The following is a 20149-nucleotide window of genomic DNA, read 5'->3' on the forward strand; positions in this document are numbered from 1 at the left end:
TGTGGCTCCCACATCATTCAAAGGGCGCTCCTCCTGTCTGTAGATGGCTCTGCTCTCCATGGTTGATTTCCTTCTCTATCATTGAACGTGATCTCTCCATATCTCTTCTGTTCTGCTTGGGCCTCCGAGGAGAGATGGAATCATGGTATTGAAATAGAGAAAAGGGTCCCTTAGGGGCTGCAGCTGTCTCTTCAAATATCCCAGCTGCGCCAGCTGGTTAGAGAGAGCCCTGGATTTGCTCGCTCTCTGGGCTTCTTCATGTTCAAAGTGAACCCTTGACAGTCGTCCCTCCCATAGAGAGACCAAAGGGCAAGACACTGCAGAGCCAGCCACCTCTGCCTCCTCCCTGCCTCTCTCTGGGGCCACACCCCTTCCTGGATTGGGCTTGGGGTACATAGGGTAGATCTTCTCTAGAGCAGCTCACTGGGCACCCCTCGATGAGAGAGGAGCCCTCACCATTTCCCTCGAAGTCGGTTTACTGTGGGCCAGCCAGCATCCTGCAGGTGCATGCCAGTGCCTGGATTTCTGCATCCTCCTGGGAAGCCCCTCCCCTCTCCCTCTTCTGAACCTCTGGATCCGAGTAAGTGAAGGAGAGGACCACTTCTCAACTTGGTGTTTAAGCTGTCACGGGGTCACCTCCAAGTAAGTGTTCTCAGGACTTCCCTAGTACCCAGTACCGTGTGTGTGTGTGTGTGTGTGTGTGTGTGTGTGTGTGTGTGTGTGTGTGTATGACTATCTCTCTGATAGCAAGGAAGGAGGATGTCACGAGCCGCTGTGACACCACCAGTGTGTCTTCTTCCATTTTCCCTACCTCAGCCCACCCCACGTCCATGTTCCCAACATCTTTCTGTGACTTTCCCTTACTTCAAACCCCAAATGTCCTTCCCACCTTGGGAGAGAAGGCTGGGACAGGGACCAAAAGGGGTCTGGGGACAGTACCTACCCTGAGCTGGCTGAAGCCTGAGCTCCCGTAGGGTTCCGCCCTTCACGGTAAGACTGCTCTTGGCTGGATGGTTTGGGCATACAAGTGTGTTGTGCTTTCAAATTCTTGGTTTCCTCGATTCCTCACATCCTTGAGACCACTTGAAAGCAGAGCACACTTGCCCGGCCTCTGTTTCCACCTCATTCCTGCCATTTGTTTCTATTGTAGGGTTAGTGTTTGGGTGTTTGTTTGTTTGTTTGTGTTTGGTTTTGCAGGGGGGTTTCAGACAGGGTCCTGGAACTCACTTTGTAGACCAGACTGGCCTTGAACTCACAAAGAGCCGTCTGTGTCTGCCTCCCAAGTGCAGGGATTAAAGGTGTGTGCCACCACTGCCTGGCTTTTTTGAGGGGGAGATAGAGAGACACATAGCCCAGCCTGGCCTCAAATTCAACATGTAGTTGAGGACGACCCTAAACTCCCGATTCTCCTGCCTCCACTACCTAAATGCTGGGGTTACAGGTGTGTACTGCCACACCCAGTTTATGCAGCACCAGAGATGGAGCAGAGCTCAGTGCAGGCTCGTCAAGCACACTACCAACCCAGCTAGATTCCATGCCCTGGTTTGGCCTTTTTTTTTTTTTTGAGACAGTGTCATTCTGCAGCCCAGGTTGTTGTGAAACTCATGGAAATCCTCCTGCCTCAATGCTGCCCACTCCTGCCCCCATCCCCCTATCCCAACCCCTACTGCTGAGATTAAAGGCATGGGCCACTATGCCTGGTTTTACTTTATTTGTTTTTGAGACAGTTTTCCCTCTGAAGCAGAGCCTTACCTAGAGTCCCCTTTACCCCTGCCTCAGCCGCCCACGGGCTACAGTTACAGCACTGCAGACTCACCCTGTCACACTAGGAAGGGACGTCTCTGTTCCTGGTTTGAGCAGCCATTGAAGATCTCCTAACTGATGTCTCCTGTATCCGTTGCCATTCTATGGATGCTACTGAGCACAGACACTGGGCTGCCGTTACACAGGACTGTTGACCCAGTGGCTTCCACAGCAGCATTCACTGTCTCCTAGTGTGTGTGGGAGCTGGAGCACGAGACTGAGGCATGGGAAGGGATGGTCCCTTCCAAGGGCTGAGCAAAGGGCTCTCTCTGTCCAGGCCGGTTTCCTTCTCTATAGACAACCTTTTCTTCCTGTCTTCGCGTCTTTCTTCTATGTCTGAATCTGTCTGTGTTCAAACTTCCTGTTTTTTAAGTAAGAAAACTAGTGATTGGGTTAGTTAGCAAAGGAGTACCTGCCTAGAATCCCCCAGTGAGGGGCTGGGGGTGTGGCTCAGTGGTAGAACACCTGCCTAGAATCCCCCAGTGAGGGGTTCGGGTGTGGCTCAGTGGTAGAGCCCCTACCTAGAATCCCCCAGTGAGGGGCTGGGGTGTGGCTCAGTGGTAGAGCACCTGCCTAGAATCCCCCAGTGAGGGGCTGGGGTGTGGCTCAGTGGTAGAGCACCTGCCTAGAATCCCCCAGTGAGGGGCTGGGGTGTGGCTGAGTGGGAGAGCACCTGCCTAGAATCCCCCAGTGAGGGGCTGGGGTGTGGCTCAGTGGTAGAGCCCCTGCCTAGAATCCCCCAGTGAGGGGCTGGGGTGTGGCTCAGTGGTAGAGCCCCTGCCTAGAATCCCCCAGTGAGGGGCTGGGGTGTGGCTCAGTGGTAGAGCCCCTGCCTAGAATCCCCCAGTGAGGGGCTGGGGTGTGGCTCAGTGGTAGAGCCCCTGCCTAGAATCCCCCAGTGAGGGGCTGGGGACATGGCTCAGTGGTAGAGCATCTGCCTAGAATCCCCCAGTGAGGGGCTGGGGTGTGGCTGAGTGGTAGAGCACCTGTCTAGAATCCCCCAGTGAGGGGCTGGGGACATGGCTCAGTGGTAGAGCACTTGCCTAGAATCCCCCAGTGAGGAGCTGGCGGTATGGCCAATTGCACCTTACAAATGGCACAGCGTGGCTTTCAGGCCTGACTTTTGTCATTTAGTGTGGCGTTCTCAAGGTTTGCGCACAGGGCAGTGTCTATCAGCACCTTATTCCTTTTTGCAGCTGGATAATATTCCACTGCCTAAACGTCACATGTTTCTTCTTCCTGTTCCCTTTTTAGCAATTATGAAAATGCAGCTATGAATATTAGGGTGCACGTTTTGTGTGTGTGTGTGTGTGTGTGTGTGTGTGTGTGTGTGTGTGTGTGTGTGAATGACTCTATGTTTAACTTTGAGGAACTGCTAGTTTCCACAGAGGCCATCACATTTATATTCCACTGGCGTTGAGTGGAAGTTCCCAGTTACTTGACAGCACTTGTTATTTTTCCATTTTTCTTTAATTGTAGTAATCAAACCAAACTGCATGGAGGTTGGTCTTCGACCCGGCTCAGTAGGGTCGCCACCCTCACGCCGTTGCATAAAAGATCTTCTAACCTCTAGAAAATTTGCCCCTTGCAAATCTTCTAGAACTCTGTGGCCATCAAAAACTGTTCACCTATGCCCAGCCCCTAACAATCATGGATGTAGCTCAGATGTAGACCCATTGATGGACCAGTGGCTAAGTAGAGGGGTCAGCAAGGTGGCTCGGCAGGTAAAGATGCTTGCTTATAAGCCGAACCCACATGGTGGAAGGAGACACTTACAAGTTGTCTCTGACGTCACATGCACACTAAGGCATGTGTACAATGAACACCAACACTAAATGACAAATAAGTCAATAAATAAACAAATGTTTAAAAGAAAGCTTAAAGCTGGATGGAGTATGGTACACCTTTAATTCCAGCATTTGGGAAACAGAGGGAGGCAGATAGATCTCTGTGAGCTTAATGCTAGTCTGGTCTACGTAGTGAATTCCAGGACAGCCAGGGCTACCTAGTGAGACTCTGTCTTGAATAAAACAAAAACAAAACCCCTCAAAACCTCAAACAAACAAACAAACAAAATGGCTCCAGTAGACTATAGGGAGGTGGAGACCCATGGTACAGCAGGCCTGCTTGGAGGAAGTGGGTTTCCGGGGGCCTGCCCCTCAACAGCATCTGGCCTTCAGCCCTATGTTCCTCTGCTTCCTAGCTACCATGAAGTGAGCAGCCTTGCTCCACCTCAGGACTCCTCAGCCATGATGTTCCACCTCACCCCAGACCTAAACTCTGGGACCAAGGGGATTCCCTGAATCTGCGAGCAAAAGAAACCTTGCCTTCTTTATATTGTGGGGGTAGGGATTCAAGACAGGGTCTCTCGATGTAGCTCTGGCTGTCCTGGAGCTCACTGTGTAGATCAGGCTGGCTTCGAACTCATGGAGATCTGCTTGCCTCTGCCTTGTGAGTGCTGGGATTACAGGCGTGCATCACCATGCCTCTCAACCTTTTGGTTTTTAAATGTTCTCTCTGCCTCCCTCCTGCCCCTCTCCCTCCCTTCCTCACCCTCCCTTCCTCTCTCTTTCTCTCCTCTCTCTTTCCCTCTTCCTCCCTCCCTCTCCCTCTCTCTCCCTCCCTCCCTCCCCCCTCTCTCTTTCCCTCCCTCCCTCCCTTTCTCTCCCTCCCTCTTCCTCCCTCCCTCTCTAGCCTGGGTTGGTCTGGAATTCACTTTCTAACTCAAGCTGACCTCAGACTCTGATCAGTCAGTCCTCTTGCTTGCGCTGAGTGCTGGGGTTACAGGAGTGAGTCGCCACGCCTGGCTGGGATTGATAAAGAAAAGGAATTTATTTCTTATGGTTCCAGAGCCTGGGAAGTCCAAGGTCAAGGGACAGTTCAGAAGGGTGTTCTTCTTGTGACATATACAGCGGAGGGCAGAAGGGGAAAAAAAAAAAAGGGAGAAGGGGGAAATGGCAGCTCACCCTGTGTTCTGTGTGTCCGTGTGTGCACACATATGTGCATATGCATGTGCAGGCCGGAAGATTACCCCAGCTGTCATGCCTCAGGTGCTGTCATATGTCTCACTCATTCACTCACTCATTTACTTAGTTTTGAGATAAGATCTCTCAGTCCCTGTAGCTTACAATGTAGACTAGGCTAGCTGTCCTGCAAGCCCGCCGGGGTCCTCCTGCCTCCCCGGTTCTGGGGCTTCTGGGGCTACTACTTTGTGCCACCATGCCCACCTTATTTTTTTAGACATGGCCTCACTATGAGGTCCTAGCTGGCCTGGGATTTTTTTTCTATGTAGACGAAATTGGTCTTGAACTCAGAGATCTGCCCGCCTTTGCCTCCTGAGTGCTGGGACTTAAGGTGTGTGTTATTAAGCCCAGAAAGCTAGCTTTTTGTTTGTTTGTTTATCTAAACACGGGTTCTTCAGAGTGAACTTGGGTCTTCACCCTTGTGAGGCAAGCATTTTATCCATCGAACCATCTCCTTAGTCCTAGCCCCATCCTTTATCACAAACCCTCTCCCACAACAGCACTCATGTACCTGTGGAGCAGGGCTCTCGTGACTTAGTGACCCCCATAATGTCCCATCTTATGCGCATGTCTTATTTTCATTTCTGTCACTGTGACAAATACCCCCAACAAAAAGCAACTTTGGAGAGAAAGAATCTACTTGGCTCACAGTTCCAGGTTTCAATCCATCACAGCAGGGAAGTCCAGGCAGCCGGACCTGAAAGCTGCTGGTCACATCACCTCCAGTCAGGAGCCAAGAACAGTGAATACATGTGCGCTTAGTGCTGTCTCTATGCTTATACAGACCAAGGCCCAAAACAAGGATAGCATCTCCACTTACAAGGTTTTGCTTTCTCACACCAGTGAAGGCAACTAAGGAAAAATCCCTTGGGGGTGGGGGTGGGGGAGGGGGATGGAGAGGTGGCTCAGCTGTAAAAAGCACTGTCCACTCTTCCAGAGGTCCTGAGTTCAATTCCTAGAAACCACAGGGTGGCTCACACCCATCTATACTGGGATCTGATGCCCTCTTCTGGCATGCAGATGTACACGCAGATAGAGCATTATATACATAAAATAAATACATACATCTTTTAAAAAGAAAAGAGAAATCTCTCATAGTCCCTCAGGGAGACCCCTTCCCAATCAACTTAACACTGTGTCAAGTTAACACAACAGTTAAGCCAACTATCATAGTGCCTGTGTGTGTGTACAAGTGTATGCGTGTGTGTGTGTGTGTGTGTGTGTGTGTGTGTGTGTGTGTGTTTGGGGGATGCATGTATGTATGTGTGTGTGTGTGTGCATGTGTGTGTGCATGCGTGCGTGGGTGCGTGCGTGCATGGGTGCATGCATGTGTGTGTGTGTAAGCCTGAGTAGGAAGTCAAATGTCCTATCACCCTCTGGTTTATTCCCTTGAGACAGGACCTCTCACAGAACCTGGAGCCCCACCATTCTTTACCTAGGCTAGCTGGCCCGTAAGTAATGGTGGTCCCCCTGCCTCCCTATCACCTCCACCCCCACCCCCAGAAGCTGCCTATGCACAGCCATACCCTCCTTTTTATTCAGGCACTGGGGTTCACACTAGTGCTCTTTAAGCCACCTCCCCAGTGAGGGGGTCTTGCCTCTCAACACTGCGACGGTTGAGCTTAAATGTCGTAGCACGTTAACACCAAGAACAGACTCTAACCTCAGCAGATGAGGATGGGATCCTGAGCAGGGCGTCGCAGATTTCATACCTCTGTCTTCTGTGGCAGTGGTTCTCAACCTTCCTAACTCCGGGACCCTTTAACACGGTTCCTCGTGTAGTAGTGATGCCGCCCCACCCCACCCCCCACCCCCGCTCCAACCATAATTTCGTAACTGCGGTGTTACTACACATCTGTGTATTCTGGTGGTCTTAGGCCACTGTCAGTGAAAGGGTCGTGACCCACAGGTTGAGAACCACTGTTTTAGAGAATGCAGCCAGGTTTTTCTTTTTCTGTTTTTTGTTTTTTGTTTTTTTTTTTGTTTTCTAGTCCCCATCCAAGTCTAGGCCTCCTGGACATCAGCAAGGTTGGCAACAGGCCTTCCCTACCACCTGCTGCCCCCCCACTACAATGGACTGTAAGCCCCTGAAGCAGCGGGCTTAAATAAATATTTTCTCCCTCAAGTTCCTTCAGGCAGCTACCCTGTCCCCAACTCCTCCCCTTCTCACCTGCCCAAGGATCCTGCCACGTTATCAGATCAGCTCCCAGCCCTCGTGAACAGTACTCTGAACTGTGAGCAGTTGCCACAAGATCAAGGTAGAGAGTCCCGCTTATAAGAGACATCCACAACTCATTCCACACACTAGCGCCGCCCTTCCTGACTGTTGCAAATCTCCCTTCCCTTCCACTGATAACGGTGGTGATGATGGATGGAGATGAGCTTTTAAGGAATCTAGCAGTTTCCTAGGCAACCAGGGCTGTGCTCCAACCCCGCCCCTACCCGCCGCAATAAGAGCACCAGCCACTGCCTCTGTGTTCTGAAAGCTCAGGTCTGGGAAGGCCATACTTTTGGCTTCAATTGTGTGAGTTTGCTGACTACATATAACAAGCAGAAGTGACAGGATAAGAGAAGAGAAAGAGAAAACACAAATTATTAAACATTCAGCAGGAACCAACTGGGGAAGCCCACGGAGGCAGGAGTTTCTGAGCAGGAGTCCAGCGAAGAGCAGGACTTCCCATCAAGAGAGGTTTCCAAAGAAAAAAACAATTAGCTGGGCGGGCGTGGTGGCACACACCTTTGATTCCAGCACTCGGGAGGCAGAGGCAGGCGGGTCGCTGCGAGTTCGAGGCCAGCCTGGCCTACAAAGCGAGTCCAGGACAGCCAAGGCTACACAGAGAGAGCCTGTCTCGAAAAATCAAAACAAAAACAAACAAACAAAAAGAACAATTAACAGGAACTCTAGGGGCTAGAGAGATGGCACAGAGGTTAAGAGCACTGGCTGTTCTTCCAAAGGTCCTGAGTTCAATTCCCAGCAACCACATGGTGCCTCACAACCATCTATAATGAGATCTTGTACCCTCTTCTGGCCTGCAGGTATACATGCAGACAGAACACTGTATATAAAATGAATAAATAAATTTTTAAAAATTTAAAAAACAAACCAAAACAGGAACTCTAAAGATGGCTCAGTGATTCACAGCGCGTACCATGTTTGCTGAGGACATGAGCTCATCACCCACAGGACTCCTGTCACTCCAACTGCAGGGGATCTAATACTCTCTCATGGCCTCATATACTCACAGGGCCACACGCCCATCAACACATACTTAATCATTTAGAATTAAAAAGAGAGAGAGAGAGATTGATGCATGAATGCCTGGTGGCCACAGAATCTAGAAGAGCGAGGGCATTGAATCCTCCTGGAGCTGGAATTATAGACAGTTGCAAGCTGCCATGTGGGTGCTGGGGATTGAACCTGCGTCCTCCGGCAGAGCAGCCAGTGCTCTTAACCGCTGAGCCGTCGTCTTTCAGAAACTGACTGGGGAAGCTGAGGCAGCCAGCTGGTGTTCCCTGATGAACTTCCTTCTCATGGCTGAACTTCCTGATGCCGTCTCCCACCTCAGGCACCTTTATATTCATGATATAAACACTAGTGACCTCTGTTGGAAATGGGTCACCTTCCAGCTGTCCTCAAGGCCACAGTGTTGTCACTCTTGGTTGTTTTCTTGTTCTCTTTCCTTCTTGTCACAGAGTTTGTGTGTGTATGTGTGTGTGTGTGTGCGCGCGTGTGCGCGTGTGCGTGCATGCGCGTGCGTCGCTGATGCCCAGACACGGGGCCTTGGAGGACAATGAAACAGAAATGCCTGGGCATGAAATGTGGGGAGGGGAAGTCTTGCTTCTGGAGTCAGCTCTGTAGTGAACTCCAACAGCGCCTGACAGTGTAAGTGTAAGTATAGCGTACCACGTTCTGCTGTTGTGGCAGTACAGTCATAGGCACCAACATCCCTGCTGTGGTTTGAATGTGAAATGGCCCCCAAGGACTCATGTGTTTGAATGTTTGTTCCCTCGATGGTGGCTCTGCTCTGGACCATTGTCATGAAATTTCTGGCATGGAGCCTCTCCTCCCCTCAGCTGGTAGTTATAGGTCATTAAAAGTGTATCCTGAGGGGCTGGAGAGATGGCTTGGAGGTTAAAAGCACTGTTTGCTCTTCCAGAGGTCCTGAGTTCAGTTCCCACAACCATCTATAATGTGATCTGATGCTCTCTTCTGGCCTGCAGGTGTACATGCAGGCAGAGCACTGTATGCATAATAATAAATAAATAAATCTTTATTTTGAAAAAAAAAAAAAGGTGGATCCTGAGAGCTCTGGCCTGGCTCTTTGCTTCTTGGAGGTGCCATGCCCCTGTCAACACAGGTTGGGCCTCTCCTGCCCCTATAACAAAGCCACAACCCAAAATAAACTTTTCTTATGTTGCTTCTGTCAGTGCTGAGAAAAATTAATATCATCTTCTTCCTGGGACATGTCCTGAGATATTTTGAACTAATTTCCTCCTTTCTCCTCTGCTTCCTCCTCCTCTTCTTCTTCTTCTTCCTCCTCTCTCTCTTTCTCTTTCAGTTCAGTTTCACGTACATGTTTGGCAAGTACTCTATCACTAAGCCAGCTTCTGGGCAGGTGCTCTACTGACAAGCCACACTCCCCCCCCCCCAGGTACTCTGTGGTTGAGGTACACCCCAGCCCTCTTTTCTCATTTTATTTTAAGTCAGGGTCATGCTCAGTTGCCCAGGCTGGCCTTGAACTCGTTGTGTAGCAGGACGTTATCCCGGACCTTGTGGTTCTCTTGCCTCAGCCTTTCAAGTGGCTGGGGTGGGGGAGGGGCCTGCGCCACCAGACTCACATCTGACCTTAGAGAAATCTAGAATCATCTGTGTAAACTGCCATCTTAAGCAGAGTGTGGCGGTGCACATCTGAAACCCCGAAGCTGTCCTCTGACCTCCATCACACATTCTCCAAGGTACATGAGCACGCACGCGTGCGCGCGCGCGCGCACACACACACACACACACACACACACACACCCCACACTAATAATAAGTACATTTTTAAAAGTTCCAACAGTACAGCTGACATTTCAACAATTATTAGAAAAAAGGAAAAAAGAAAAACTAAAGCAAACTAAATGAAATAAATTTGAGAATTAAATTAAAAATAAGCTTCAGGGTGCACACTTTTAATCCCTGCACTCAGGAGGCAGAGGCAGGTGGATCTATGTGAGTTCGAGACCAGCTTGGTCTACAAAGCACGTCCAAGACAGCCATGGCTACACAGAGAAACCCTGTCTTGAAAAAAAAAACCAAAAACCAAAAAATAATAAGCTTCCATTTTAGCTGACACAACAAGGCATACTTTAGGTCCAATACAACGGTGTCCGTTCTTTTGATATCCGTGTGGTGCAGTGTTTGACACTGAGACAGATCTGGCCAGCACCCCACTTCTCAAATGGAAACACCCAGACTCACAGTAGTGGGGAGTCTGAGCTGGTCCCGGGGCTGGAGCCGGGGCTCCTACAGCTCTGGGATGCATCTTTCCATTCCTTCCTTTGCCATCTGCCCTCCTGCCCATGCCCCTTCTTCTAGAAGCTTCTCCCGGGGACTGGTACTTTCCCGATACCTGCTGCTTCTTTCTCTTTCTATCTATCTTCCCTTTTCTAGAACTTCCACCTTTGTTGTATAGCAGGAGTGAGCTTGAACTCAGGGTCCTCCTGCCTCAGGCTCCGGGACCGCGTCACACCGGACTTTCAGGTCTCCCCTCCTCTCCTCTCTTCCTCTCCGCTCCCTTCTCCTCTCCTCCTTCCCCTCTCTCCTCTTTCTGCTCTCTTCCTTTTCTCTCACTTCCTCTCCTCTTTCCCCTTCCCTCTCTCTCTTTCGCGCTTTCACTAAACAGCCTTGGCTGAACTGTACCCCTCCATGTAGCTCAGGCTACCCTTGAACTTTCAGTCTCTCTGTTTCAGCGTCCCAAGGCTAGGATTACAGGCATGTGTCCCCCGGTCCCACTTCTCACTCTTTCTTTAAATTCTCCTCCTCTGCCTCTCACTTTCTAGCCCTTCAAAAGAAAGGATACCGGCCTAGTGATAATGCCTTCATAAAAAGTATCCCCCGGCCGGGGGTAGTGGCGCATGCCTTTAATCCAGGACAGCCAAGGCTACACAGAGAAACCCTGTCTCAAAAAAACAAAGAGTCTCCTTTTATAAGATTCCCATTTTCTCCTGGTAAACTATGGATATAGGAGCCATCAATGCATGTGCAAGCATGAGGACCTGAGTTCAAATCCCCAGCACCCGTGTATATTCTGTGCGTGAGTGGTGGCCCATCTACAATCCCAGTTCTTGGGAAGTGAAGACAGTGGGATTGCTGAGGCAGGTTGGCTAGCCAGAGTAGCTGAACCAGTGGGCTCTGGGTACAGTGAGGAACCCTGCCACATTATAAAAGGTGGAGAGTGCTTGAGGAAGGGATTTATTGTCAACCACTGGCCTCCATAGGCACACATGCATGCATGGACATGTGCACACACACACAGAGGTGCACACACACACAGAGGTGCACACACACACACACACACACACCAACAACAACAAACAGGGTTGGGAACCCCCAGCCTAATCCCCTAGATAGACTATAACTATGGAGTGGGTGGCATTTTAAGGCCTTGGAAAACCCCCTAAAGGTGTTAGCGATCTGAGATGCACCACACTAAGCCCTCCCACTGATGACCTTTTGGCAACCCACTCGGATTACAACATTAGGCCCTGGTCATCCCTGCCCTGCCCTGCCATGTACTTCTCTCTCCAGATAACCATGATTTTCCACTTCCTCTTCCTGCCATGTGTTACTGCATCAAGACCCAGATTGACAGTGGGCTCACCTCTCAGAATTGCTAAACAGCAAGGACTTGGGTGGACACTAGAAAATGCAATAATGGCGGGGTGGTGGGGGTGGTGGTGGTGGCGGGGGGTGGGGGGGGGAGATGGCTCAGTGGGTAAACACTTGCTGCCAAGCATGAGGATCTGAGTTCTTCCCCCAGAACCTAGACAGAACCAGTCCCACAAGATTATCCTCTGATCTCCACATGTATGTTATGGCACACAGACTCCCTACCCCCAACAAATGCATGCATCAATTAATCTATATATATATATATATTTTTAAAGCTGGGTTTTAGCAATGTGACCTTATAAGCCCAGCGCTGGAGCAGACAGAGACGGTGATCCCTGAAGTTCATTGGCCAACCAATGAACTTCTAGCCAAATCAATGGCCTCCAGGGTCTATGAGAGATCCTGTCTCAAAAACTAAAAACTAAGGTGGGCTGAGGCTGGAGAGATGGTTCACTTGTGAAGAATGCCTTCTGCTTTTGCAGGGTCTAGTTCAGTTCCCAGTCTCCAAGTTGGACAGTTCACAACCGCCTATAACTCCACCTCCAGGCAATCAGGCACCGTCTTCTGGTTTCTGATGGTACCTATACTTGCATGTGCAAGTATTTAAAATAAAATTAAATCTAAATAAATAAATGTGAAGAGAAATAAGGGAAAGGTATTGAACATCAACCTCTCTGGCTTCCATACCCACGTGCACTTCCTCGAATGTACTCACATGTTTATGTGCATACATGGTATACACATATGTCATATGAGATACATTGACAAAAAGGTAACAAAAGAGATTGTAGGCACTCTAGCTACTGCCCTGTCCATTGATCTCTTGTAGTATACCCAACAAACTATTTTTTCCTATCCAAAAAAAGAAAAAAAGAAAAAGAAAGGGTTTTGTTGTTATTGTTGTTTCAAGACAGGGTTTCTCTGTGTAGCCTTGGCTGTCCTGGACTCACTTTGTAGACCAGGCTGGCCTCGAACTCACAGCAATCCTCCTGCCTCTGTCTCCCAAGTGCTGGGATTAAAGGCATGCGCCACCACCTCCCAGCCATGAAAAATAAAAGTTTTAAGACATTCCTGCAAGTTACTCTTAGACACACACACACAGAAACACACACACAGAAACACACACAGAGATAACTAAATTGATAACCAAGTAAATTATAATAATTTTTTTTAAGCGTAGGTTGGAGAAATGGCTCTTCCAGAGGACCTAAGTTCAGTGCTAAGTTCTAGCACTCGTATCAGAAGTGCTGGGGTTAAAGGCATGTGCCACCACTGCCTGGCATGTTTAAAGTTCTTAAATGGACACTGGCTTGGGTATTTTATCAGGTCCCAGGGTCCTGTTTAGATACCTACCCCTATGTCTTCTCACCATTTTTCCTCCCATTCTCTTCTGAAAACAAGCTGCCATCTCAGGGAGCCTGTTTTTATCCCTCTAAGTGATGGATAGATGAATGGGAAGGCAGAGTCAAGGGTGGATGGGTGGACAGGTAGATCGATGGATGACTGGATGGGTAGATGGATGGATAGATGGGTGGACAGACAGATCGATGGATGACTGGATGGATAGATGGATGGACAGGTAGAGCAATGGATGATGGATGGAGAGATGGATGGATGGTTGGATGGATGGATGGTAGATATATGTTCTGATAGACCAATGGAAGAATGGATGGACAGGTAGATCGATGGATGACTGGATGGATGGAAGGAAGGCAGATAGGGAAGACTCTTCCCATTTGTGCATCTACAAAAACTGAAGCTCAGAAAACCAAGTTACTTACCCAGGATCCCACACGATAAGCAACGGAGCCAAGTCATCCAAAACATTTGCCCTTGGCCTTGGCCTAGGCAGGATGACAGCCTTCTCCCAGCTCTTTCTTGCTGGACTCCCCCTTAAATAATCCCTGACTCAGCTGGACAAGAAATTGGCAATAACTTCTGCCTTTTTGGACCACAGAATACTCATGATTTTCGAGGAAGTCTGTGGGGGAGAGGGAGGGGGGAACAGCAGTGTTTGCATCTCTTGAACTGTCCATATAAAGGCCAGTGGGAAGGAAGTTGGGGTGTCCTTCAGAAAACATCCTCATAGCTTTAGGCCCTTTTTCCTGCACCCCAGCTTTGAGCTCTGAGCAGTGCCGGATCTCCAGGACATGGCAGGACCCGCCACAGTTATCGCCAGCCTTCTTCTGGTAGCCTGCACGTGCTGCGTCTTCCTCACAGGTGAGAATATGGACCCAGCCTGGGGCTGCTGGTAGCAAAAGCTCCTGAGGGCAAGGCGGGTTTGGCATACTGGAAGGTAAAGGAACCGAGAAGCCTGGGGTTGGGGAAGGCCCTAGGGCTCTGACCTCCTGGGGTATAACAGGCTCTGTGAGTGCGGCTAAGAAAGCCTATGGCAGGCTGGGTGCTGATTCTGCTCTTCTCTCTCTCTCTCTCCTTTTAGACTCTGTGACCATTCCTTCTTCTTGCTGCATGTCCTTTGTTGTCAAGAAAATTCCAGAAAACCGAGTGGTTAGCTACCAGTTGGCCAGCGGCAGCATCTGTCCCAAGGCAGGGGTGATGTGAGTATCTAACCCAAGAACTTCCAGGGTCCCTGGGGAAGTTCAGCCCTTGGGCATCTCTGAAGATGGCACTAGACCTCTCTGGACTTCAGATTCCTCACCCATAAGACTAGTAAGAAGCAAGGCAGTGAGGTAGACCAGTTGGTAGAGTGCTTGCTTAGAATATATGAAGCCCTGGATTCCATCTCCAACATCATGTGACAACCAGGACATGATGGTATAGACTATCATTCCAATACTCAGGAGGCTGAGAATATCCACCAAGCACCAAATGGAAGCTAGACATTGTTCATGGAAGGAAATACAGGATATGATATTAGCCTAACGAATCTTCTCAACAATTCCATGAGACAATGCTGGAAAGCTTGCTTGGAATCCCCCGGCAAGGGGCTGGGGTGTGACTCAGTGGTAGAGCACCTGCCTAGAATCCTCCAGTGAGGGGCTGGGGGTGTGGCTCAGTGGTAGAGCACTTGCCTAGAATCCCCCAGTGAGGGGCTGGGGTGTGACTCAGTGGTAGAGCACCTGCCTAGAATCCCCCAGTGAGGGGCTGGGGTTGTGGCTCAGTGGTAGAGCACCTGCCTGGAATCCCCCAGTGAGGGGTTGGGGTGTGGCTCAGTGGTAGAGCACTTGCCTAGAATCCCCCAGTGAGGGGCTGGGGTGTGACTCAGTGGTAGAGCACTTGCCTAGAATCCCCCAGTGAGGGGCTGGGGTGTGGCTCAGTGGTAGAGCAGCTGCCTAGAATCCCCCAGTGAGGGGCTGGGGTGTGGCTCAGTGGTCGAGCACCTGCCTAGAATCCCCCAGGGAGGGGCTGGGGTGTGGCTCAGTGGTAGAGCACCTGCCTAGAATCCCCCAGTGAGGGGCTGGGGTGTGGCTCAGTGGTAGAGCAGCTGCCTAGAATCCCGCAGTGAGGGCTGGGGTGTGGCTCAGTGGTCGAGCACCTGCCTAGAATCCCCCAGGGAGGGGCTGGGGTGTGGCTCAGTGGTAGAGCACCTGCCTAGAATCCCCCAGTGAGGGGCTGGGGGTGTGGCTCAGTGGTAAAGCACCTGCCTAGAATCCCCCAGGGAGGGGCTGGGGTGTGGCTCAGTGGTAGAGCACCTACCTAGAATCCCCCAGTGAGGGGCTGGGGGTGTGGCTCAGTGGTAGAGCACCTACCTAGAATCCCCCAGTGAGGGGCTGGGGGTGTGGCTCAGTGGTAGAGCACCTGCCTAGAATCCCCCAGTGAGGGGCTGGGGGTGTGGCTCAGTGGTAGAGCACCTGCCTAGAATCCCCCAGGGAGGGGCTGGGGTGTGGCTCAGTGGTAGAGCACCTGCCTAGAATCCCCCAGTGAGGGGCTGGGGTGTGGCTCAGTGGTAGAGCACCTGCCTAGAATCCCCCAGTGAGGGGCTAGGATGTGGAAAAGTACAGTACTTTTCTAGCATGCACAAAGCCCTGGGTTTCATCCTCAGCATGGCAAACCCAAAAGCAATCATAGAGAGCACATAGGACTTCTCCCATTTTACTGAAGGCAGTTGAGGCTCAGTAAGACCAGTAGCTCAAGGTCATGTGACCAACCAGGCCTCAAGATTGCACACAGCTTCACAGCCACCTTTAACTTGAGGTAACAGGCATGAAGTCGTGTCTTGAGCAAGGGTGCATAGGAAATGACATGCTAATGTTCCCCCCAGCTGGCATCAGATTGGTTCAGGCATAGAAAGGGGTGTCCCAGGCTCCCCTCTCAACTATAGAATGCCCAATAGCCATGTTTCCATGCATAGTGTGCGCTGGTGACACTTGCCTTTTAAGGTGTGTGCATGTGCATGTTTTGTGTGCCTGCCTGTGGAGGACAGAGGCCCATCTTTGCTGAAATCAAGTATGCTGTGCACCTTCTTCAAAATAAGGGTCTTTTGCTGGGCGTGGTTGCACACGCCTTTAATCCCAGCACTTGAGAGGCAGAGGCAGGTGGATCACTGTGAGTTCAAGGCCAGCCTGGTCTACAAAGTGAGTCCAGGACAGTCAAGATAACATAGAGAAACTCTGTCTCGAAAAACCAAAAAAAAAAAAAAAAAAAAAAAAAAGATGTGCGTGTGTGTGTGTGTGTGTGTGTGTGTGTGTGTGTGTGTGTGTATACACATGCATGGAGGGTCAGAACCTTGTGGGTCCCAGAAATAGAACTCAGGATGTCAAGCTTGGTGACAAGCCCTTTTTATCTGTCGAGCCATCTCTCTGGCCTACTCACCAACCCAGAACTCAGCAAGTAGTCTAGGCTGGCTGGCAAGCCTCAGGGATCCACCTGTCTCTGCCTCCCCAGTGCTGGGATTACAAAATTTGATTTGATTTGTTTTTCAAGGAAGACAGGGTTTCTCTGTGTAGCCTTGCCTGTCCTGGAACTAGCTCTGTAGACCAAGCTGGCCTTGAACTTACAGAGATCCACTTGCCTCTGCCTCCTGAGTGCTGGAATCAATGGCATGCGCCACCACCTCCTGGCCATTCCTAGAATTTTTTTTAAAATGGGTTGAGGATTGAGCTTGGATTCCCACAGTTGCAAGGCAGACATTTTAGCCACTGAACTGTTTGTTCAGCTCAGTTTCCCCATTATAGATAGAGACCAAATCTCTTCCATCACATCCAGCATTATAATTCAAAGGCACAACCTCCTCTGCCTCACAAGGAGGCCATAGAAAGAGTGTGGCATCTCCACACCCCACTGCCCTTCTGTCCCTCGGAATGCACAGGGGCGAACAGCTGAGACTCCTGGTTCCCCACTCTCACTTCCTCATGAGGGGAAAGTTAGTCCCAGGACCTTGCCAGGCCTCAAACTAAAACCCCTGTTGCTCTTCCCTGCAGCTTCATCACCAAGAAGGGCTATAAACTCTGTGGTGACCCCAAGTTGCCATGGGTTCAGAAGTACATACGAAATCTGGATGCCAAGAGAAACCGGACTTCTGCAGGTGCCAGGGCACTGGGCACCAGGTTTTCCATCCAGAGTCGCCGTGGCAACAACACAGAGGTTTAGGCCCTTCTCCTCCGTCCCTGAACTTGGACATGGGTATTGATGCCTGGCCAGGCTGCTTTGGATTCGGCACACCAGCTGGAATGGGGCCTGAGTTCATTTTCCTATTCTTAGCATTCCCTTTAGGGAATGTGTTTATTCTGTGAGAACCCAGGGGAGCTCCAAGCGTGCCAGAGTTCTGGTGTTTCCTGTGTTGAGTGAGAAGGTTCCAGAAAGATGGCATCAGCCATACTGTGTTCTCCTCTTGTGTGGCTCGAAGGCTTCATCAGAGTCCGGGAGCATAAGACCGGAGTACATGCAGGTGTACCTTGCTTGCAGGTGTACCTTGCTTGCAGGTGTACCTTGCTTGCAGGTGTACCTTGCTTGCAGGTGTACCTTGCTTGCAGGTGTACCTACCTTGCTTGCAGGTGTACTTTGCTTGCTGTTGGCTTCCATGAGGTCCTTGTCTTCTGGTGGGGCCTGAGGGTTGTTTGTCTGTCCACATGTGGGTGAAGATCTGTCAAGTTACAGTAGTAACTTCCAAGCATGTTGGGTGGGTGGGTGGGTGGGGGTATTCCAGGAAGGTCCCACATCCAGAACTTTGAACAAATAAAAAACTCAGTTGAAATGGAAGCCTCAATGGCAGTGTTTTTAAACTCATCAGCCTTTGTAAAGAAGGGGATGGAGGGGCCTGGGGTTGTGGCTTAGTTGGTCGTGTGCTTGGCTAGCAGGCACAGGTCATACAGTATCAACCACAGCAATGCAAAATGGTGGTGCATGGTGGTGCATGGTGGTCCATGGTGGTGCATGGTGGTCCATGGTGGTGCATGGTGGTCCATGGTGGTCCATGGTGGTGCATGGTGGTCCATGGTGGTGCATGGTGGTCCATGGTGGTGCATGGTGGTGCATGGTGGTGCATGATGGTCCATGGTGGTGCATGGTGGTCCATGGTGGTGCATGGTGGTCCATGGTGGTGCATGGTGGTCCATGGCGGTCCATGGTAGTGCATGCCTGTGATCCTAGCACTCAGGAGATACAGGCAAGAAGATCAGAAGTTCAAGGTTAGCCAGACATGGTGGCTCATACCTTTAATCCCAGCCCTCAGGAGGCAGAGAAAGGAGGAACTCTGTGAGTTTGAGGCCAGCCTGGTCTATATGGCAAGCTCCAGGACAGCCAGGGCTACATAGAGAAACCTTCTCTCAAACCTCCTTGCCTGAAAAAAAAAAAGACTACAAGGCTATATAGCTACATAGGAAATTTGAGGCCAGCCTGGCTATATGAGACTGTCAAGAAGGGAAAGGCATCTTTAGCTACATAGCTAGTTCAAGGCCAGCCTGGGATACACAGGACTTTGCCATGGAGGAATAAAGGAAGGAAGAAAGAATGGAAGGAAAGATAGAGGGAGGAAATGGGGGAGAAGGGACAAGAAGGGGAGAGGCATACACATATAAATTCAGCAGTTACAAGGCTGAAGCAAGAGAATCATGAGTTCAAGACTAGCCTGGGCTACGTAGCAAGAAATTACCTAAAATAATTATGATGATGATGATGATGATGATGATGATGATGATGATGATGATGATAATTCTAACTTTAAAAGGGATCTAGAGGCCAAGATGGAGGGCCCAGCCAACAGAGTTTAATTCCTTTGTAAGCATCTAATTTCAAGGTGTTCCTCTTGGTGACATCGTTTGCTCCTTGCAGCTTTGAGGGACAAGAAGTTTATATGCTTTTAGTACTGGACTCTTCCCTACACATTGGTGAAGGGAAGACAGGGTGGGAACAGAGGGAAGAAACCAATCCCAGGGTTTTTTCTCCCCTTACTGTGTGAGATACAGTGGGGTACATCAAGAGCATAGATATGGTCACTATTCTTAATAAGCCAAGTAAAACGTGACTTTTCCCATGGAGGTGGCTGTCCCCTGCCTGTTCTCAACTCTTGGAGAACAGGATCGACTACGAGAAAAGCAAGTGTGCTCCAGAGAGGTTCCTGGGCTACATATGCAGGGCGGGGAAGGAATGAGAGCTCCAGGAATTCTGTCATATATGGCCTTTGGCCTTCACTGATACCCTGGAATAAAGATCAAAAGGGCTTGAGATGCAGCTCAGTGATAGAGCACCTGCCTAGAATCCCCCAGTGAGGGGCTGGGATGTGGCTCAGTGGTAGAGCCCCTGCCTAGAACCCCCCAGTGAGGAGCTGGGGCGTGGCTCAATGGTAGAGCACCTGCCTAGAATCCCCCAGTGAGCGGCTGGGGTGTGGCTCAGTGGTAGAGCCCTGCCTAGAACCCCCCAGTGAGGAGCTGGGGCATGGCTCAGTGGTAGAGCACCTGCCTAGAATCCCCCAGTGAGGGGCTGGGGTGTGGCTCAGTGGTAGAGCACCTGCCTAGAATCCCCCAGTGAGGAGATGGGGTGTGGCTCAGTAGTAGAGCACCTGCCTAGAATCCCCCAGTGAGGGGCTGGGGTGTGGCTCAGTGGTAGAGCACCTGCCTACAATCCCCCAGTGAGGGGCTGGGGTGTGGCTCAGTGGTAGAGCACCTGCCTAGAGTCCCCCAGTGAGGGGCTGGGGTGTGGCTCAGTGGTAGAGCACCTGCCTACAATCCCCCAGTGGGGGGCTGGGGTGTGGCTCAGTGGTAGAGCACCTGCCTAGAATCCCCCAGTGAGGGGCTGGGGTCATAAGACACTCAAGAGCTCAACAAAAGTCATGTAGTTGGGACAAAGATGCCGGAAGTTTCTAGGTATCTAGGTCTTTTTGTAAAAGACTCCTTATCCCCATCTCTTAGAAAATTCTGAAAGTTCTGGGGTCCAAAACTGGGGTCCGAGACTACATGCATGTTCACACATACATACATATATACATACATACCTAGATCTTATGGTCCACATTCCCCCACAACATACTGTTTTTAATGATTATTTGAGGATT

At 50.4% G+C, this 20149-nt stretch overlaps 1 protein-coding gene across 3 annotated transcripts; it reads left to right on the plus strand.

The window, feature by feature from the left end:
• The first annotated feature begins 328 nt into the window (after positions 1-328).
• On the plus strand, positions 329-17765 carry LOC311587626 (C-C motif chemokine 24-like). Of its 3 annotated transcripts, none has more exons than XM_084764680.1 (4): positions 329-642; positions 13817-13920; positions 14141-14258; positions 17082-17765. In XM_084764680.1, the coding sequence occupies exons 2-4, from the start codon at positions 13851-13853 to the stop codon at positions 17248-17250; spliced, it is 357 nt and encodes a 118-aa protein (XP_084620806.1). In that variant the 5' UTR covers positions 329-642; positions 13817-13850; the 3' UTR covers positions 17251-17765. The 3 variants fall into 3 exon arrangements, 2 of the variants coding, with proteins under 2 accessions (XP_084620806.1, XP_084620807.1); XM_084764681.1 differs by having other exon boundaries at positions 329-580; XR_014775917.1 differs by lacking the exon at positions 329-642 and having other exon boundaries at positions 13720-13920; positions 17082-17548; positions 17600-17765.
• The last annotated feature ends 2384 nt before the right edge of the window (positions 17766-20149 follow it).

Source organism: Acomys minous (genome assembly GCF_964271855.1).
Source record: "Acomys minous genome assembly, chromosome: 16".
Classification (NCBI taxonomy): domain Eukaryota; kingdom Metazoa; phylum Chordata; class Mammalia; order Rodentia; family Muridae; genus Acomys; species Acomys minous.

Coding starts and splice junctions, on each gene's coding strand:
- LOC311587626 (XM_084764680.1), top strand. CDS start 13,851: ATGGCAGGACCCGCCACAGTTATCGCCAGCCTTCTTCTGGTAGCCTGC. Junction 13,921..14,140: donor GTGCTGCGTCTTCCTCACAG/GTGAGAATATGG, acceptor CTCTCCTTTTAG/ACTCTGTGACCATTCCTTCT. Junction 14,259..17,081: donor TGTCCCAAGGCAGGGGTGAT/GTGAGTATCTAA, acceptor TCTTCCCTGCAG/CTTCATCACCAAGAAGGGCT.